This window comes from Diabrotica undecimpunctata, chromosome 8 (genome assembly GCF_040954645.1).
Source record: "Diabrotica undecimpunctata isolate CICGRU chromosome 8, icDiaUnde3, whole genome shotgun sequence".
Lineage (NCBI taxonomy): Eukaryota > Metazoa > Arthropoda > Insecta > Coleoptera > Chrysomelidae > Diabrotica > Diabrotica undecimpunctata.
In genome coordinates this window covers 673,480-687,353 of record NC_092810.1, presented here as the reverse complement: position 1 = coordinate 687,353, position 13,874 = coordinate 673,480, and the positions used below count along the sequence as shown (strand labels likewise).

The following is a 13,874-nucleotide window of genomic DNA, read 5'->3' as shown; positions in this document are numbered from 1 at the left end:
TCAATCCTTTTGCGTCTTTTATACTTAATATTTTCGTCTTTATCTGGCAGGGGGCTCTGAGAAGCCTTCAAGATGAACATCATGCGCAAATTGAGGAGCGGGGCCACCAACCCCTCTCCTGCATCATCTTCGGACTTGGGTGACTCCCCTTCGTCGCCGCATACTCAGTTGGGGCTGATGCACCTCAAGAAACTCTTCTCCGAGTATACTCATCCGCCACACCAACTCACTGAGCAGGAAAAGGATGACAAACTCTACAATATGCTGCCCCTCTTTTGCAAGGTAAGATATAGTACTAGTCTTTGAGATTTGACCTTACTTAGGCTTTCACGATCTATTAACTCGGGCTACATAGTTAATATTGTTCAAAGATATTTGAAAGACTTGCATTTCTTAGGTATTTGGTTCAAGTCCCACTTGTGACATGAATGAAAAATTCTGGGACATTCTGGCGTTCTGCCAGCAGGTGTCGCTGCTGATGGTTTCTGAAATACGCAAAAGGGCCTCCAATCAAAGCACGGAAGCTGCCAGCTGTGCCATCGCGAAATTTCTCGAAATAGAAAACTGCGAGGAGTCCAGTAACGGTTGGATGTTGCTTTCTACGCTCAATCTTCTAGCCGCTGGAGATTACACCTTGGTACAGGTTAGTACGATTTAGAAACGAGTCGGAAGAGTATTTGTACCCCGATTTTCCTGAATTTTAGGTTATGTCAGAGGTTTCTGTACCTTCCACGTTAGTGAAATGTTTGTACCTGTTCTTCGACTTACCTGAGCTCTCAGAAAAAGAAGCTAATACCAAAGATACTAATAGCGACTTCACTCCGAAGGAGAGAAGAATACTTTTACAAAAGATTTTCGTTCAAGTAAGTATATCGATCTTATATGACAATATCTGTGACCATATTTATTATGTTTGTGGACTCCCCTCGCAACTTTCTGGTGATATATTAATTCTTTATTTTTAGCTTCTAGTCCGGCTTTGCAGCCATAGGATACCTTCAGAAGAACTAGCCAGGAAAGACGATTTGCGTTTGTTGTTTACCGCAATCACCTCATCAGTTGCCTCGTACAATACCATGTGGAGAAAAAGTGCTGCTGAAGTATTGATGACTTTATCAAGACATGGACTTACTCCATTGGTCGTTGGATATATTCATTGTAAGTATAAAAAATTATTTTCCCTAAAGTTAGCGTGTTGTTGCCATTAAGAAGATGTAACCTAACATGTAGATGTAGTTTGTATTTTGTACTGTTTATTGGTTATTGTCATGCAATGTTGTCACTAATTTATTATTTCTGTATAGCTCTTAAAAAAACAGTAGCCCCTTTTCATTATAAAAATTAACTCATGACTGGATTATTCTCGGATTAAGAAAAGCAATTTCGTCATGGATACCTATGGATTTAGCACTGTTTTTTTTGCAGCAAACTCCTGTGTTGCCGGTTGCATTCAAAACATGAAGAAAATTCCGGAATTGGCACCTTTGGAACTGGTGGAAATGTTTGTCACATTGTTCTGTTTCCTCAAAGATTCCAGCGAAGTGTCTTCGACGTTGCTAGATGACTTTAGGCAAGCTCAAGGCTATCCTTTCCTATCGGATTTCCTCCTCAAGTAAGTAAACATACCATCAAAGACATTTAGGTGATATAAATTACCTATATTGTTATGTTAATGCTAACTTGTTTTATAGGTTTGAAAATGACAATTCGAGTGAAGCCCAAGAAACGATAAGAAACTTAGTGTTAATGGTAACATCTTTGTGTATGTGCGGTTATATCGAGTTGAAGCCTTCTCAGGCTTCGACCGGCTCCTTATTCCAAATGCAAGGCTTCATTTTACCACAACCTTCAGGTAGAGGAACCAGCGTCCGAAATATCCAGGCATTCAGGGTAAGATTTTTGGTATTAATTTTGTATTGGATGGCTACATACAGCCTACAAGCCTTTTTTCCCAGTCTTCTACTAGACTTATAGCTTTGTTATTTGCAGGTTCTGCAGAACGCTTTTCTTAAATCCAACTCGTCTCTTCTATGTTCCACCATCTTGGACGCCATATCGAGCATATATCACTCAGACAACGCCAACTACTTTATCTTAGAGAACCAGAACACCCTAACTCAATTCACAGAGAAGATCCAGCACAAACCAGCAGAGATACAACAGAAATTGTTCGACCTCATCGAGTTTTTGGTGAGTACATTAATCAAATATAGAAAGTACTGCTCCAATGTTTAACGCTTTTAATATTTATTGTTTTTGAATGAATCTTAACTTATAAGTAATATTTTTGTGTCTAATATACAGGGTGACTCTTTTGTGCTACATTGGGTGATCATACCATTATGAGCCCCTTCCCATATCAGTTGGCCCAACGTTAGATTGATAAACAAATTAAATTTTAGAGAACAAAAATAAAAGCGCAGCGTAAATTTTAGAAGTTTTAATACAAAATATGATAGAAATGTCAGTTGGTAGTTCAGATTTCTTTCCTAGGTGGCGCTAAGAGTTATCCTACCGACCAAACAGTGTAAGTTGTCATCCTAGCCTTTCATATAGATGGATTACTTCTTTACATAGGGTGCTTATTTCATAGCAATTTCGAAATAAAAATTGTCATAAGTCGTTAAATAACGTGTATAGTAACGTCAAACCCTATATTGTAAGAACAGGAATTAAGAGAGGAATCTAAATATGAGAAATCTACAGGGTATCCCATTTAAAAATTGTTTGTTTTATCATATAGTTATTAAATCTATAGAATTCGGCATTATTCAAGCTTGGCTATCATATCATTGGCTACATTTTTTCTAAATAATTTTTTTGGATATTCTACACCATAATGGAATTATCAACCAATGTTGCACTAAAAGATCAGCCTGTATATTGCTGAAAGTACGTTTCACCGATTCAAATTTTGGTCTCGAGTGCCCATAACGTATATATGCGTTTTCCATTCCTACTCTAAATAGTATATACATAAATTTATTTTCTTTGTGTTTTTACAGTTTCCTTTTACATCCTTTTTATATATTAAATACAAATACTGACTAAAGATGGAGCAACTACCACATAAAGTGTGACACATTTGCTCGTTCTCTCCTGAACATCTGACGCCTCTGCGCGTCATGCACGTTGAGTGGTTTTAAAACGATTTCTTTTTTCAGGTATACCAATTAAATTTTGTACCTTGTAAGGAATTGATATCGATGTCTATATTTTTGAAGACGCACAGTCTAAATTACGTAGACTGTAGCATATTGTGTATGCAAACATTACTGAACATCTTGAAGCATAACCCTATTTTTAAAGACGTGTATCGAGAAGTAGGACTTTTAGAAGTTATGGTCACTTGTTTGACGCGTTACGGGAGTTTGCTTGAAGATAAAAAAGTCTCAGGTAAGTCCAAACTGACATTCGGTCAATTTCCAAACATTAAATCGTTTAATTTTTAGTGCAAACATCTTTGCATTCTTTTTAGGTTATGTGAGGTTAAGGTTTTTATGTTTTGTGTGTGTAATTTGTAGGGACAAACGCCAAGGATTACAAATTAGTGTGTAGACAAGAAAAATTAGGAGAATTAGTTGTCGAAGCGTTGACGATCTTGTTAACGAGCAATAGCTCCAACGCGAATGTTTTAAGAGAGTGCGGCGGAGCGAAATGCGTGCATAAACTAGTACAATATACGGAATGTAGGAATTCGATTTTAGGTGAGTCATATTTAAATAATTTTGCAGATTTTTATTTGTTTTACACGCTTGTTTTTTCTTGTAGGTATTATTAAAGAACTAGTATTAACTACAGGCGGTGACGACGATATGACTCAGCTCCTTCATACTTTAAATTCCGCGCCAAGAACACAATTGCAGCTAAAAATTGACATATTGGAAGCATTGAAGCTATGTTTGAAGGAGTCACATCGTACCAGAACAGTATTTAGAAAGGTAGGTCTTGCAAATAACAAATTTTTGGTCAGAAACGCAGAAATATTTGCTATATCGTGTTTAAAATATTTCTTAATAATATTTCATAGTAATCACAAGAAAAATTTCTTTGCACTTTAAATTTTCAATAGCTTTAGCCTTACTTTTTTCAGACTAACGGCTTCGTGTACGTAACCAGCGTTCTTGTGGCCCTAGAAGGTCGCTTGAGTCAAAAAGAATCGAATCCTGAAGTATTGCAGCTATTGAGCATAGTGTTCCAAACGATTTGCACCGCTATGCGTTTCGAGCCGGCCAACGCCAAGTTCTTTTACCACGAAGTCTGCAGGACGAGTCTATGCGATACCGTCAGACTGTTGGGATGCTTTTCGGGCGAAAAAGTATCTAAAATTAGTGAAATAGATTTCGAAACGACATCCAATGGATTCCAGGAGGTCTATCAGAATATTTTTGTCGGTCCTGTCACTAATCCTGAGTAAGTTTTTATAATTTGATCGAAACTTTCATTATTTTTGGTTAACGTTGAATTTGCGCTTCACAGAACGATAATTGTTTCATTAAAAGTCATGATTATGACGTATATGCGGTTCAGTCTTTCGTCCGATTAAAATGACGTCTTCACCCATATGTCGGTAACGTGAAGGACTCTCAGCTCCCTCAGGAGAGAGAGAAGGCTCGTTACTCGCTCTATCCATCGCTTTCTGGGACCTAAGAGGGTAGGGTTCTCGGTCAGTGGCCATAGACACGGGCTATGGACACTTAGCTAGGATTAAATGCCTTTTTTGAATAAAGAAACACAATAAAGAATGTTTATTGAGATAATAATAATGATAATTAAATTATTAAGACAGATATGTAAAGTACTTATACTAAGAATCTGAAATAAATCGATAATTATCTCCTGATCTGGGAATCGGGAAGATAATTATGCTAATTATTCTTAAATTAAGAATCTGTAAGGGAAAGTATATTATTTATAACTATTAATCGAAATATGAGCAAAATACAAATTAGTAAGTGTAGCAAATGTCACTTGTCAAAAATTCCTGAAGTATGAAGGAATTGAGCTAGGAACTTGGGATAAAGTTAGGGATGTTTGTTATAGTGCCATTCGGGCTAATCAACAATAAAAAGTAACAAAAGTACACAAACAAAATAGTTATAAACAAAATTCGAGACGTCGCTGAGACCTATAAAAATGTGGGAAAAATTACAAGTTATTTTATATAGTATAAAATAGACATAAATTGAGAAAATATTGCAAGTTTTTTATACCTGTAAAAGAATACCAAAGTTAAAGTTTATAAATTTTAACAGTGTACCTGTAAACAATCAAAGTTGAAAACAAATTACAAGTTTTTTTTAGCAGGGTACCTGAAAAAGAGAATAAAACGCAATTTATAAGTTTTATTAAAAATGCCAAAGTTAAAGTTTGAAATATACGTTTTAACAGTGTACCTGAAAATAATGTAAATACCAAAAATCAAAGGTGAAAATAAATAAAAAAAAAAGTTATTTGCAGTGTGCCTGGAAGAGAAAATAAAACGCAATTTATAAGTTTTATCTATTTTTCTATTCTTTTAAGGATATTAGCACCGTCCGGTGGCTAAGTCCCTTGAAGTAGAGACTTAGCAGAATCCTGAAAGAGAAAATTCTTACACTACTTGTAAGCTACCGAAATAATCAGATTTTGCACTAAGTCCAAAAGCACAGATTAAATCGGCGACAATTTGCGACGCTTTTAAGGGAAATATTAGCAAATTCGAATAAGTCGAAAATCAGGAATAGATCCCTCAAAAATGGCCGCGGTTGGTTTGGAAACAAACCGACGTTAAAGCTGAGAACGTGAGGTTCTGGGTTTAAAGTTGAAAGCGTTAGGCTCTGGATATGTAGAGAACGTTAGGTTCTGGGAAATAAAACAGGCTCTGAGAACTGAATCGATCAGAGGATCTCTAACATGCCAAGAGGGCTGGACCAGCGGACTTATCCTGACCCGGTCTGGTGTCCTGGCCGTCGTGCACCTTTTTTATGCTAAAAGAAAGTAGGTCAATCTGTAACGGTCGTTTTGGCCTTTCAGTGATTGGACCTGCACGACGACCAATGCCCAATTTTCAGTATTATCATTGGCTGCAGCTCAGGTGCCTTTCGACCAACGATAATACAGAAAATGAGCAACAGACTCCTGAATTATGATTGGCTGCAATTACTGTTGCCATTTGACCAATCACAATTCAGCAGGCTGGGCGACACATATCGATGCTCACTTCTTCTTATGGTGCCCGTCCGTTCCGAACGTTGGAGATCACTCATATCGACTCTGATACTCCTCTATTTCTTGAAATTATTTTATTTTTTGTTTCTATTTGGCTTCTGTTATCTTTCTTCTGACGATGGTATGTATTCTCTTATATTCTTTGAGATTTTCTTTGTTTTTTTTTTCTCTGATCCATAAGTTCAAGTATTTCATCGGTCATCCACGATTTTCGTTTCTCTGTATCTTTCTTCAGGTGTTGTTCTTTTATTTCTCTCACTATTTCTTGTATGATGGTCAGACTTTCCTCTATAGTTCCTGCATTTCTGCATTTCAGCACCTTTATATTGAGGTTTTCACTCACATTTAGTCGAACATTGGGATCTTTCAGCTTTCTGACATCATTCTTCTTCATTGACTTACTTGTAACCTTCTTCATTCTGACTTTGAAATTATCTACAACTGATCAATGATCAGAATTTATGTCTGCCCCCGGGTATGTTCTGACAGATGTGCAGCTGTTCCTATACTTCTTATTTCATCATCATCATCATCATTATGCAACCTCTTCTGTCCACTGCTGGACATAGGTCTCTCCCATTTTTCGCCACTCTTCACGGTTCTATGCTTCTTGTTGCCATTTCTTGGATATTCGTCCAATGTCGTCTATCCAGCGTGTTGGTGTACTTCTACTCTCTTGTCTACCTCTTATTTACTAGCATGTATTCAATCTGATTTCTTACAATCCTTTCCACAGAATCCTGTGGAGATTTCCAGGTGTACAATTTCCTTGGGTGTAGCTTAAACCAGGTATTTATTATTACTAATTGATTTGCTTCCGCAAAAATCTTCAATGTATCTCCCCAATCGTTCCGGTTTCCTAGTCCAAATGGTCCAACTGCAGATGATATTTTGCTGGCCCCAACTTTGGCGTTAAAGTCACCGATGACAGTTGTTAAGTCTTGCTTTTTCAACCTTCTCATGACTTGATTAATGCTATGGTATAGTTCTTCTACCGCTTCTTCTGTTCCTTCTGTTGTAGGTGCATACACTTGAATTATATTGATGTCGATTGGTCTTGCTTTCAGTTGTATGAGCATCACTCTTGCTGAGATTGGGATGAAGTTGTCAACAGATTTTGCCACTTCTTTTGTCAATATAATGCCGACACCTAATTCATGTTTGCCGTTATCTGTTTTAGAATAGTATACGCGGTGTTCCCCGATATTTGCGGTTCCTGAACCTGGCCAATACATTTCGCTTATTCCCAGAATATTAAATTTCATGTGTGCCATCGATACTCACGAACGTGTATAAATATGGGGCATTTTCAGGTTAGGCAAGGCAGTCTTGCTCGGGTTCCCATACCAAATCCATTACACTCTGGGAACCCTCTGCCAGAGCTCTGCTCCCCTTGTGCAGACATCTTAAGACTCATGGCTGTACTTTTCATTTTAAAATGTGTTTCATTTTTCGTCAATAAAAGAATAATAAAAATACTACCGAAAAATGGAATCACCATAGACAGTTGAAGACCTCTGTAAACCGATCAGGAAAAAGACAGGATGTCGTTGTAGTTCAAGTCCCTTCTTTCCATGTAATGACAATGTCATTAGTTTCCACCTCTTTTATTTATAATGTAATGTATCGAAGAAAATATATTTTACAGCGACTAGTTCACTATTTTGTGTTTTTTAGCATTCCAGAAGAGATATCCCCGTCGTTAGCTTACACTACAATAGTATACAGGCTTTTATATGACCTAGCGTTAGACTTATTTGATAAAAATATTAATACAAATATATTTTCCACTAAATCTCCACCGTTGTCTCGAGATATCAGTATTCAGGTGAGTTTATATTTATTAAATTATGAATTGATATATATCTATATACACAATTTTATTGAAACGTGTCAAAATATTAACAAGTACTGTAAAAACATGTCCCGTTAAAACAGTTTGTGGAAAGGTCCACAAATATATACACTTTTATCTATTTTTGTTCGTCGAACGACAAATAAATTCATTAGAACGATTTTAAAACTATCCTTTTTAATATTAGAAATTAATGGAAAGATATAGTTCGTATTGGAAGCCCCATCCACGTCAACATGGCCACTGGTAACCTCATGTGTCACTGGTGACGTTATGTGTCACTTGTCGATCACTACCACGTGTTTAATAAACTAATAAATGGATTAATTTAGGAAAAGGGTAAATTTTACTCGATCAGTTAAATGAGAACTTTGCTTAAGAATCTGACTTTTCTGTTTCCGTTTCTGTTTCAATTAATATATCGTGAAATCAAAGAAGAATAGACTTTTAAGGAGAAAAGACAGGCCTTCGTAGTTCTGTGCCTTCTGGTGAATAATACGCTAGCCTATATAAAAAGAATTACGGAAATTTGTTCCTTGATGCTAGAGACATTAAAAACTTTGTTGATAATTGGTATGGGAAGCTCCGCCCACTTCAAAATTGCCATTTGTGACGGTATATCTCACTTGTCTATGAATGCTGCGTGTTCAAGATCAATACATATTTAGAAAAAACGATTTTTATCAGCGAGTGATATAAAGAATCTAAAGAAAAAACATATAGAGAGAACAGACGCTAGATGGGGTTAGTCTAATAATATACAGGGTTAGTCATGAGGAACTTTACATACTTCTACCATATGTAGAGTCCCTCAGGGAGCATATCATGTGGCCACTAAAAAATGTCAACTCCTCTTCTTTATTAATTAACAGGGTGATTTGTGTAATTGACCATTTATTTCATTTTACTGTAGTGTTTATACGGCTTATTTGATTTTTTTAATTTTTGCATGATATAGTACACTACTATCAAGCATTCGACTGGTATTAGCTAAACTAAAAAATTCCAGGACTGGCTTTGGAAAAATTAATTTAGGGATTCGTATTAAATATTACACCCTGTATAATTTTTTTTTAAAATGCAATAAGTGATTTTCAAACTACATAAATAGCCAATGAAAACGACATATGCGACAATGTTGTCGCACTTTTATTAGATTTTTAGTGAACGATCAAATCTTACCAAAAATAGAACAACCATAATGAAGTATCAAATTATAAGGTATTAATTTAAACAAATGTTATAAATTTCAAACATTTTAATTAAAATGAGTTCCTACAACATAATCTAATACGTAGAAAATTAACATCTTTACTGTCACTTTGTATTATCTCTACGATAGAATCAATTGTTTTTCAATTTTAAATTTTTACTCATAGATCGTATTGGGGCATTATTTTCGGTAAATAATAAATTAAATTGATTAAAAAGTCAAACCTCTTGTATGTGTTAGTTTTTGTTGATTGTAAATGATTAAAATTTTATGTCAAATAATAATACATTGCATCAACTGTACTAAATAAAAATAAATCTAAAAAAGTTTAAAATGAAGGTTGGCGTTGACCGTTTGACGTTTCTTGATATTTTATACCCATTGTCATTATTGTCATTATCAATTGTTATTTATGTGTACAAGAATACATATTTCTTCTGTCATATCTACGTTAAGTACATTGTGTTAGTTTTGGTAGAGCTTTTGTTACTTTCGTTCAAAATGCCACATCAGTTTTCGACCACAGAATATGCAGACATAATATTTGTTTATGGATTCTGTAATGGGAATGGTAGGGCTGCTAGTAGAGAATATCGCAGGAGATTTCCTAATCGTCGAACTCCCAGTCATCCAACATTTGGGTCAGTTTTTAATTATTTGCGAGAAAATGGCACTTTTCCTAGTGGAACAACAGAGCGACATGTAGATGAAGCGCAGGAAGATGACATTATGGACGCCGTTACTATGAACCCTACAATAAGCACTAGACAAGTAAGTCGAGAACTCAATGTTACTCAATCAAAAGTAAGTAGAGTCTTAAAAAAAATAATCTATACCCATATCACATTCAAATGGTTCAGCGACTACATGCTGGAGATGAGATCGATAGGTTGGAATTTTGTAGATGGATTAACAATAATCGACCAACGCTATTATACAGGACACTATTTACAGATGAAGCCCAATTTACCAGAGACGGGATAAATAATTCACGAAATTCACATGTGTGGGCAGAAGAAAATCCCCATGCTATTCGAGAACGTCGTTCTCAGTTAAGGTATTCGGTTAACGTGTAGATTGGTGTCATAAATAACCAATTAGTAGGTCCTCACTTTTTTGATGGTCCTTTAACAGGGCAGGTCTATTTGAACTTTCTACAAAATATTTTGCCGAAATTGCTTGCCAACGCGAACGTTGCTATCCGAGGGATGTATTTTCAGCATGATGGGGCACCCCCACACTTTTTACTGGCAGTGAGACAACATCTCAATATTGTTTATGGCAACAGGTGGATAGGACGTGCAGGTCCTATTTCGTGGCCTTCAAGATCCCCTGATTTCAATCCCGTTGATTACCATATTTGGGGACGATTGAAGCAACTAGTTTACGCAGTGAATATTAATAACCGACAACAATTAATTGATAGAATTATACATTGTTGTAATACTATTAGAAACGATCCCCAGAGTATCCGTAATTCAATACGTCAATTAACAATTCGGCAACAAAAATGTGTACAGGCTGCAGGGTTCCATTTCGAAAATCTATTTTGAATTATTTTTATTTTGTTACCATTATTGTATCTTTTCCAGTTCTAATTTATGGGTTTATCATAACTATGTACATATTTTTAGTTTTTTTTTTAAATTGTTCTTCGTTATTGTTAGTAGTTACTGTTTTTTGTTGTGCAGTGACTCAGTTTATCATTTCAATTAAATGTTTAAAATTTATAACATTTGTTTAAATTAATTACCTTATAATCTGATACTTCATTATGGTTGTTCTATTTTTGGTAAGATTTGATCGTTCACTAAAAATTTAATAAAAGTGCGACAACATTGTCACATATGTCGTTTTCATTGGATATTTATGTAGTTTGAAAATCACTCATTGCATTAAAAAAAAATATATACAGGGTGTAATATTTAATACGAATCCCTAAATTAATTTTTCAAAAGCCAGTCCTGGAATTTTTTAGTTTAGCTAATACCAGTCGAATGCTTAATAGTAGTGTACTGTATCATGCAAAAATTAAAAAAATCAAATGAGCCGTATAAACACTACAGTAAAATGAAATAAATGGTCAATAACACAAATCACCCTGTTAATTAATAAAGAAGAGGAGTTGACATTTTTTAGTGGCCACATGATATGCTCCCGGAGGGACTCTACATATGGTAGAAGTATGTAAAGTTCCTCATGACTCACCCTGTATAGGAAAAAATATTATTTTTTTAAAACATAATTTGGAGAGCTACCGCAGCAATTTAGTATTTTTGAACGTATGCATTGTTTATTTTTAGGGAGATATAAATGGAAAGCGATCAAATGTCAATTCCCTAAATTTAAGCCCCCCAACTCCAGATCCAATCATAGTTCATCCTGGAGTTGTAGTTTGCATGCTACAACTTTTACCATGTATAAAAGTAAGTACAATAATGATTAACTCATTGGTTAATGATTAATCGATTGGTTTTCTCATTTTATCTTCTTCAGGACGACCACTTTGAAATGTACCTGAGCCTCCAATTGTTCATAGCTGAAATCATAAAGTCTTTAGTGCGTAGCGAAAGAAATCAACAAGTAATGTGCGACAAGAACTTCGCCAATTACCTCTTGACGATCGGATCTGAACCACTACAGAACGAAAACCATCCCTTGCACAATTCCCTGCAATATATGCTCGAGAGATTGGCAGCCCAAGCGATAGAAGCCAAAGATTTGAGGCAGTTTTTAAGGTTAGTTGTAAACACGTGACATTCACATGCTCTCTACACTGACTTTCTTTATTAATTAGACGATATTTGACAAGGAAAAAAGGTATTATATGATAGCTGACAAGTGACAAATGACAAGTGTGACATTAGTTCAATATGCGGTCTTTAAAACACGGAACGTATTGTGAATTTTCAACGTTGAATGAAGTCAGTGGACAGAGTTAATGATAACAAATATTTCCATAGTTTTATAGCAGTTTGGTTTTTTAGGTTAGGAAATCCACTTTGCTGCCTTCCATTGGGTTCCAACGAACCAGGAGGTTATCCGGTACCTTTGACCAGGATCAAGACTTTGGTCTCCATGACAACTCCCAAAGATTTCCGGGCGCAATCTTCGTATACCTTGCCCCCATTCGTCGAATTCGATATGTCAGCTGAAGGATTCGGTTGTCTCTATCTGCCCAGTATAGCACCACAGTCTCCGTCAGCTCCGAGCGTGGTATCGACGGTTGATAGCAGCGTTTTAGGAGGAATAGGTAAGCTGTTAACATTCTTTATACAATTTGTATTATTAAAAAATGTCTTATATGTGTTCTAGGTGCTGGTGATCGTATGTTTCCTCCACAAACAGGCCTTAGTTACTCTTCGTGGATTTGTGTCGACAAATTCTCAGACCCTAGGTCTGATCCACACTGCGTACGGCTGCTGACTCTGGTCAGAAACTTCAGCGGGGCTCGGGAAGACCATTTGGTTTGCCTTTCTATAGTTTTGTCAGCAAGAGATAAAGCTATCATTGTTTCCACCCAAGAAACGCACATACCCAACCGTAAGTTAGAATCTTCTTCATAGTTTAAACATTTTTCATTGATTTTTTTGTGTATTTGCCGTTTATTTGTTTTTCTATGTTATCTCTAAATTTTTTCTTACTTTTCACTTTCACATTCTCTTTTTTTGTGTTTTTCCCTTTTCTCGGAAGCTGTCTTTTTTGCCGTATTTTCTTCACAATTTCCACAAAAAAGTAATTACTTTCACCTCTATTTCCTATCGAACTTCTTCTTGTTATTCCTCTTTCTTCTATCCTTCCTACTTTCATTTTATTTCTCTTCCGCTTGTTTTTTCCATTATTTTCCATCATATCTCTATGTTCGTTGCTTTTTCGATTCTTTTGATATTTCCTTTGCTGTTTTTTTGCTTTTCAATTTTTTTCATTTCTCGTCTTCCATATTTCTCCTCTTTTTTAATTTCCTCTACACTTTTCCCATTAATTTCGACTGTCATTTGCATTTTTCACTATTTTCCGTTCCCATTGACTTATTCTTGTCTTCTGTCTTAAGTTCCACTACGTTTACACTCTCTTCTGCTATGCTCCCCTTTATTTTCGTACGTCTATGTTGTCTTTTCGGTTTTCTTGATATTCTCCAGCTATTTACTTACTATTTTTAGCACTTACTATTTTTTCTTTGCTTATTTTTGCTTTCCCCGTTACAGTTTTTAATTTTCTTTCCTTTCAGTTTCGCATTGATTTTTCGCTTCTTTTCATTTTTTTTTTCATTAAAAGTGCTGCTTCCATCTTTCTCGAAATCTTCTACACCTTTTTTGCAGACAAATACTTTTATTTCTACTTCCCATTACCCTACACTTCCTGTTGGCCTTCCCCCCTCTTTATCTTCCCCCGTGTTTATTCCGTTTATTTCTTCGTTGATTCTTGCCTTCTTTTCCTCTTCTTTCTTTTCGTATGCGTTTTCCTTACTTCTTTTTCCCTGCACTCTCTCATTATATTGTTTAGCGTTCTTCCTTCTTTATTTTACCTTTCACATTTCTTCTTGATTTTCCCCTTGCTCTTTTATATAATTTATTCCCTTTTACCTTATTCTTCCTT

The 13,874-nt window shown here is 35.6% G+C and overlaps 1 protein-coding gene across 1 annotated transcript in view; it reads left to right on the top strand.

The window, feature by feature from the left end:
• bchs (WD repeat and FYVE domain containing 3 bchs) overlaps positions 1-13,874 on the top strand; it is a 33,045-nt gene that overhangs the window by 1,837 nt on the left and 17,334 nt on the right. Inside the window, exons 2-17 of the mRNA XM_072541760.1 lie at positions 51-282; positions 398-643; positions 705-863; positions 966-1,158; positions 1,426-1,612; positions 1,692-1,890; positions 1,990-2,190; positions 3,165-3,396; positions 3,525-3,707; positions 3,772-3,941; positions 4,094-4,413; positions 7,888-8,038; positions 11,582-11,704; positions 11,775-12,016; positions 12,266-12,531; positions 12,594-12,821. Of these exons, the coding sequence (XP_072397861.1) occupies positions 73-282; positions 398-643; positions 705-863; positions 966-1,158; positions 1,426-1,612; positions 1,692-1,890; positions 1,990-2,190; positions 3,165-3,396; positions 3,525-3,707; positions 3,772-3,941; positions 4,094-4,413; positions 7,888-8,038; positions 11,582-11,704; positions 11,775-12,016; positions 12,266-12,531; positions 12,594-12,821 (3,310 nt within the window). The 5' untranslated portion in view covers positions 51-72. The remainder of the gene's footprint in view (positions 1-50; positions 283-397; positions 644-704; positions 864-965; positions 1,159-1,425; positions 1,613-1,691; positions 1,891-1,989; positions 2,191-3,164; positions 3,397-3,524; positions 3,708-3,771; positions 3,942-4,093; positions 4,414-7,887; positions 8,039-11,581; positions 11,705-11,774; positions 12,017-12,265; positions 12,532-12,593; positions 12,822-13,874) is intronic.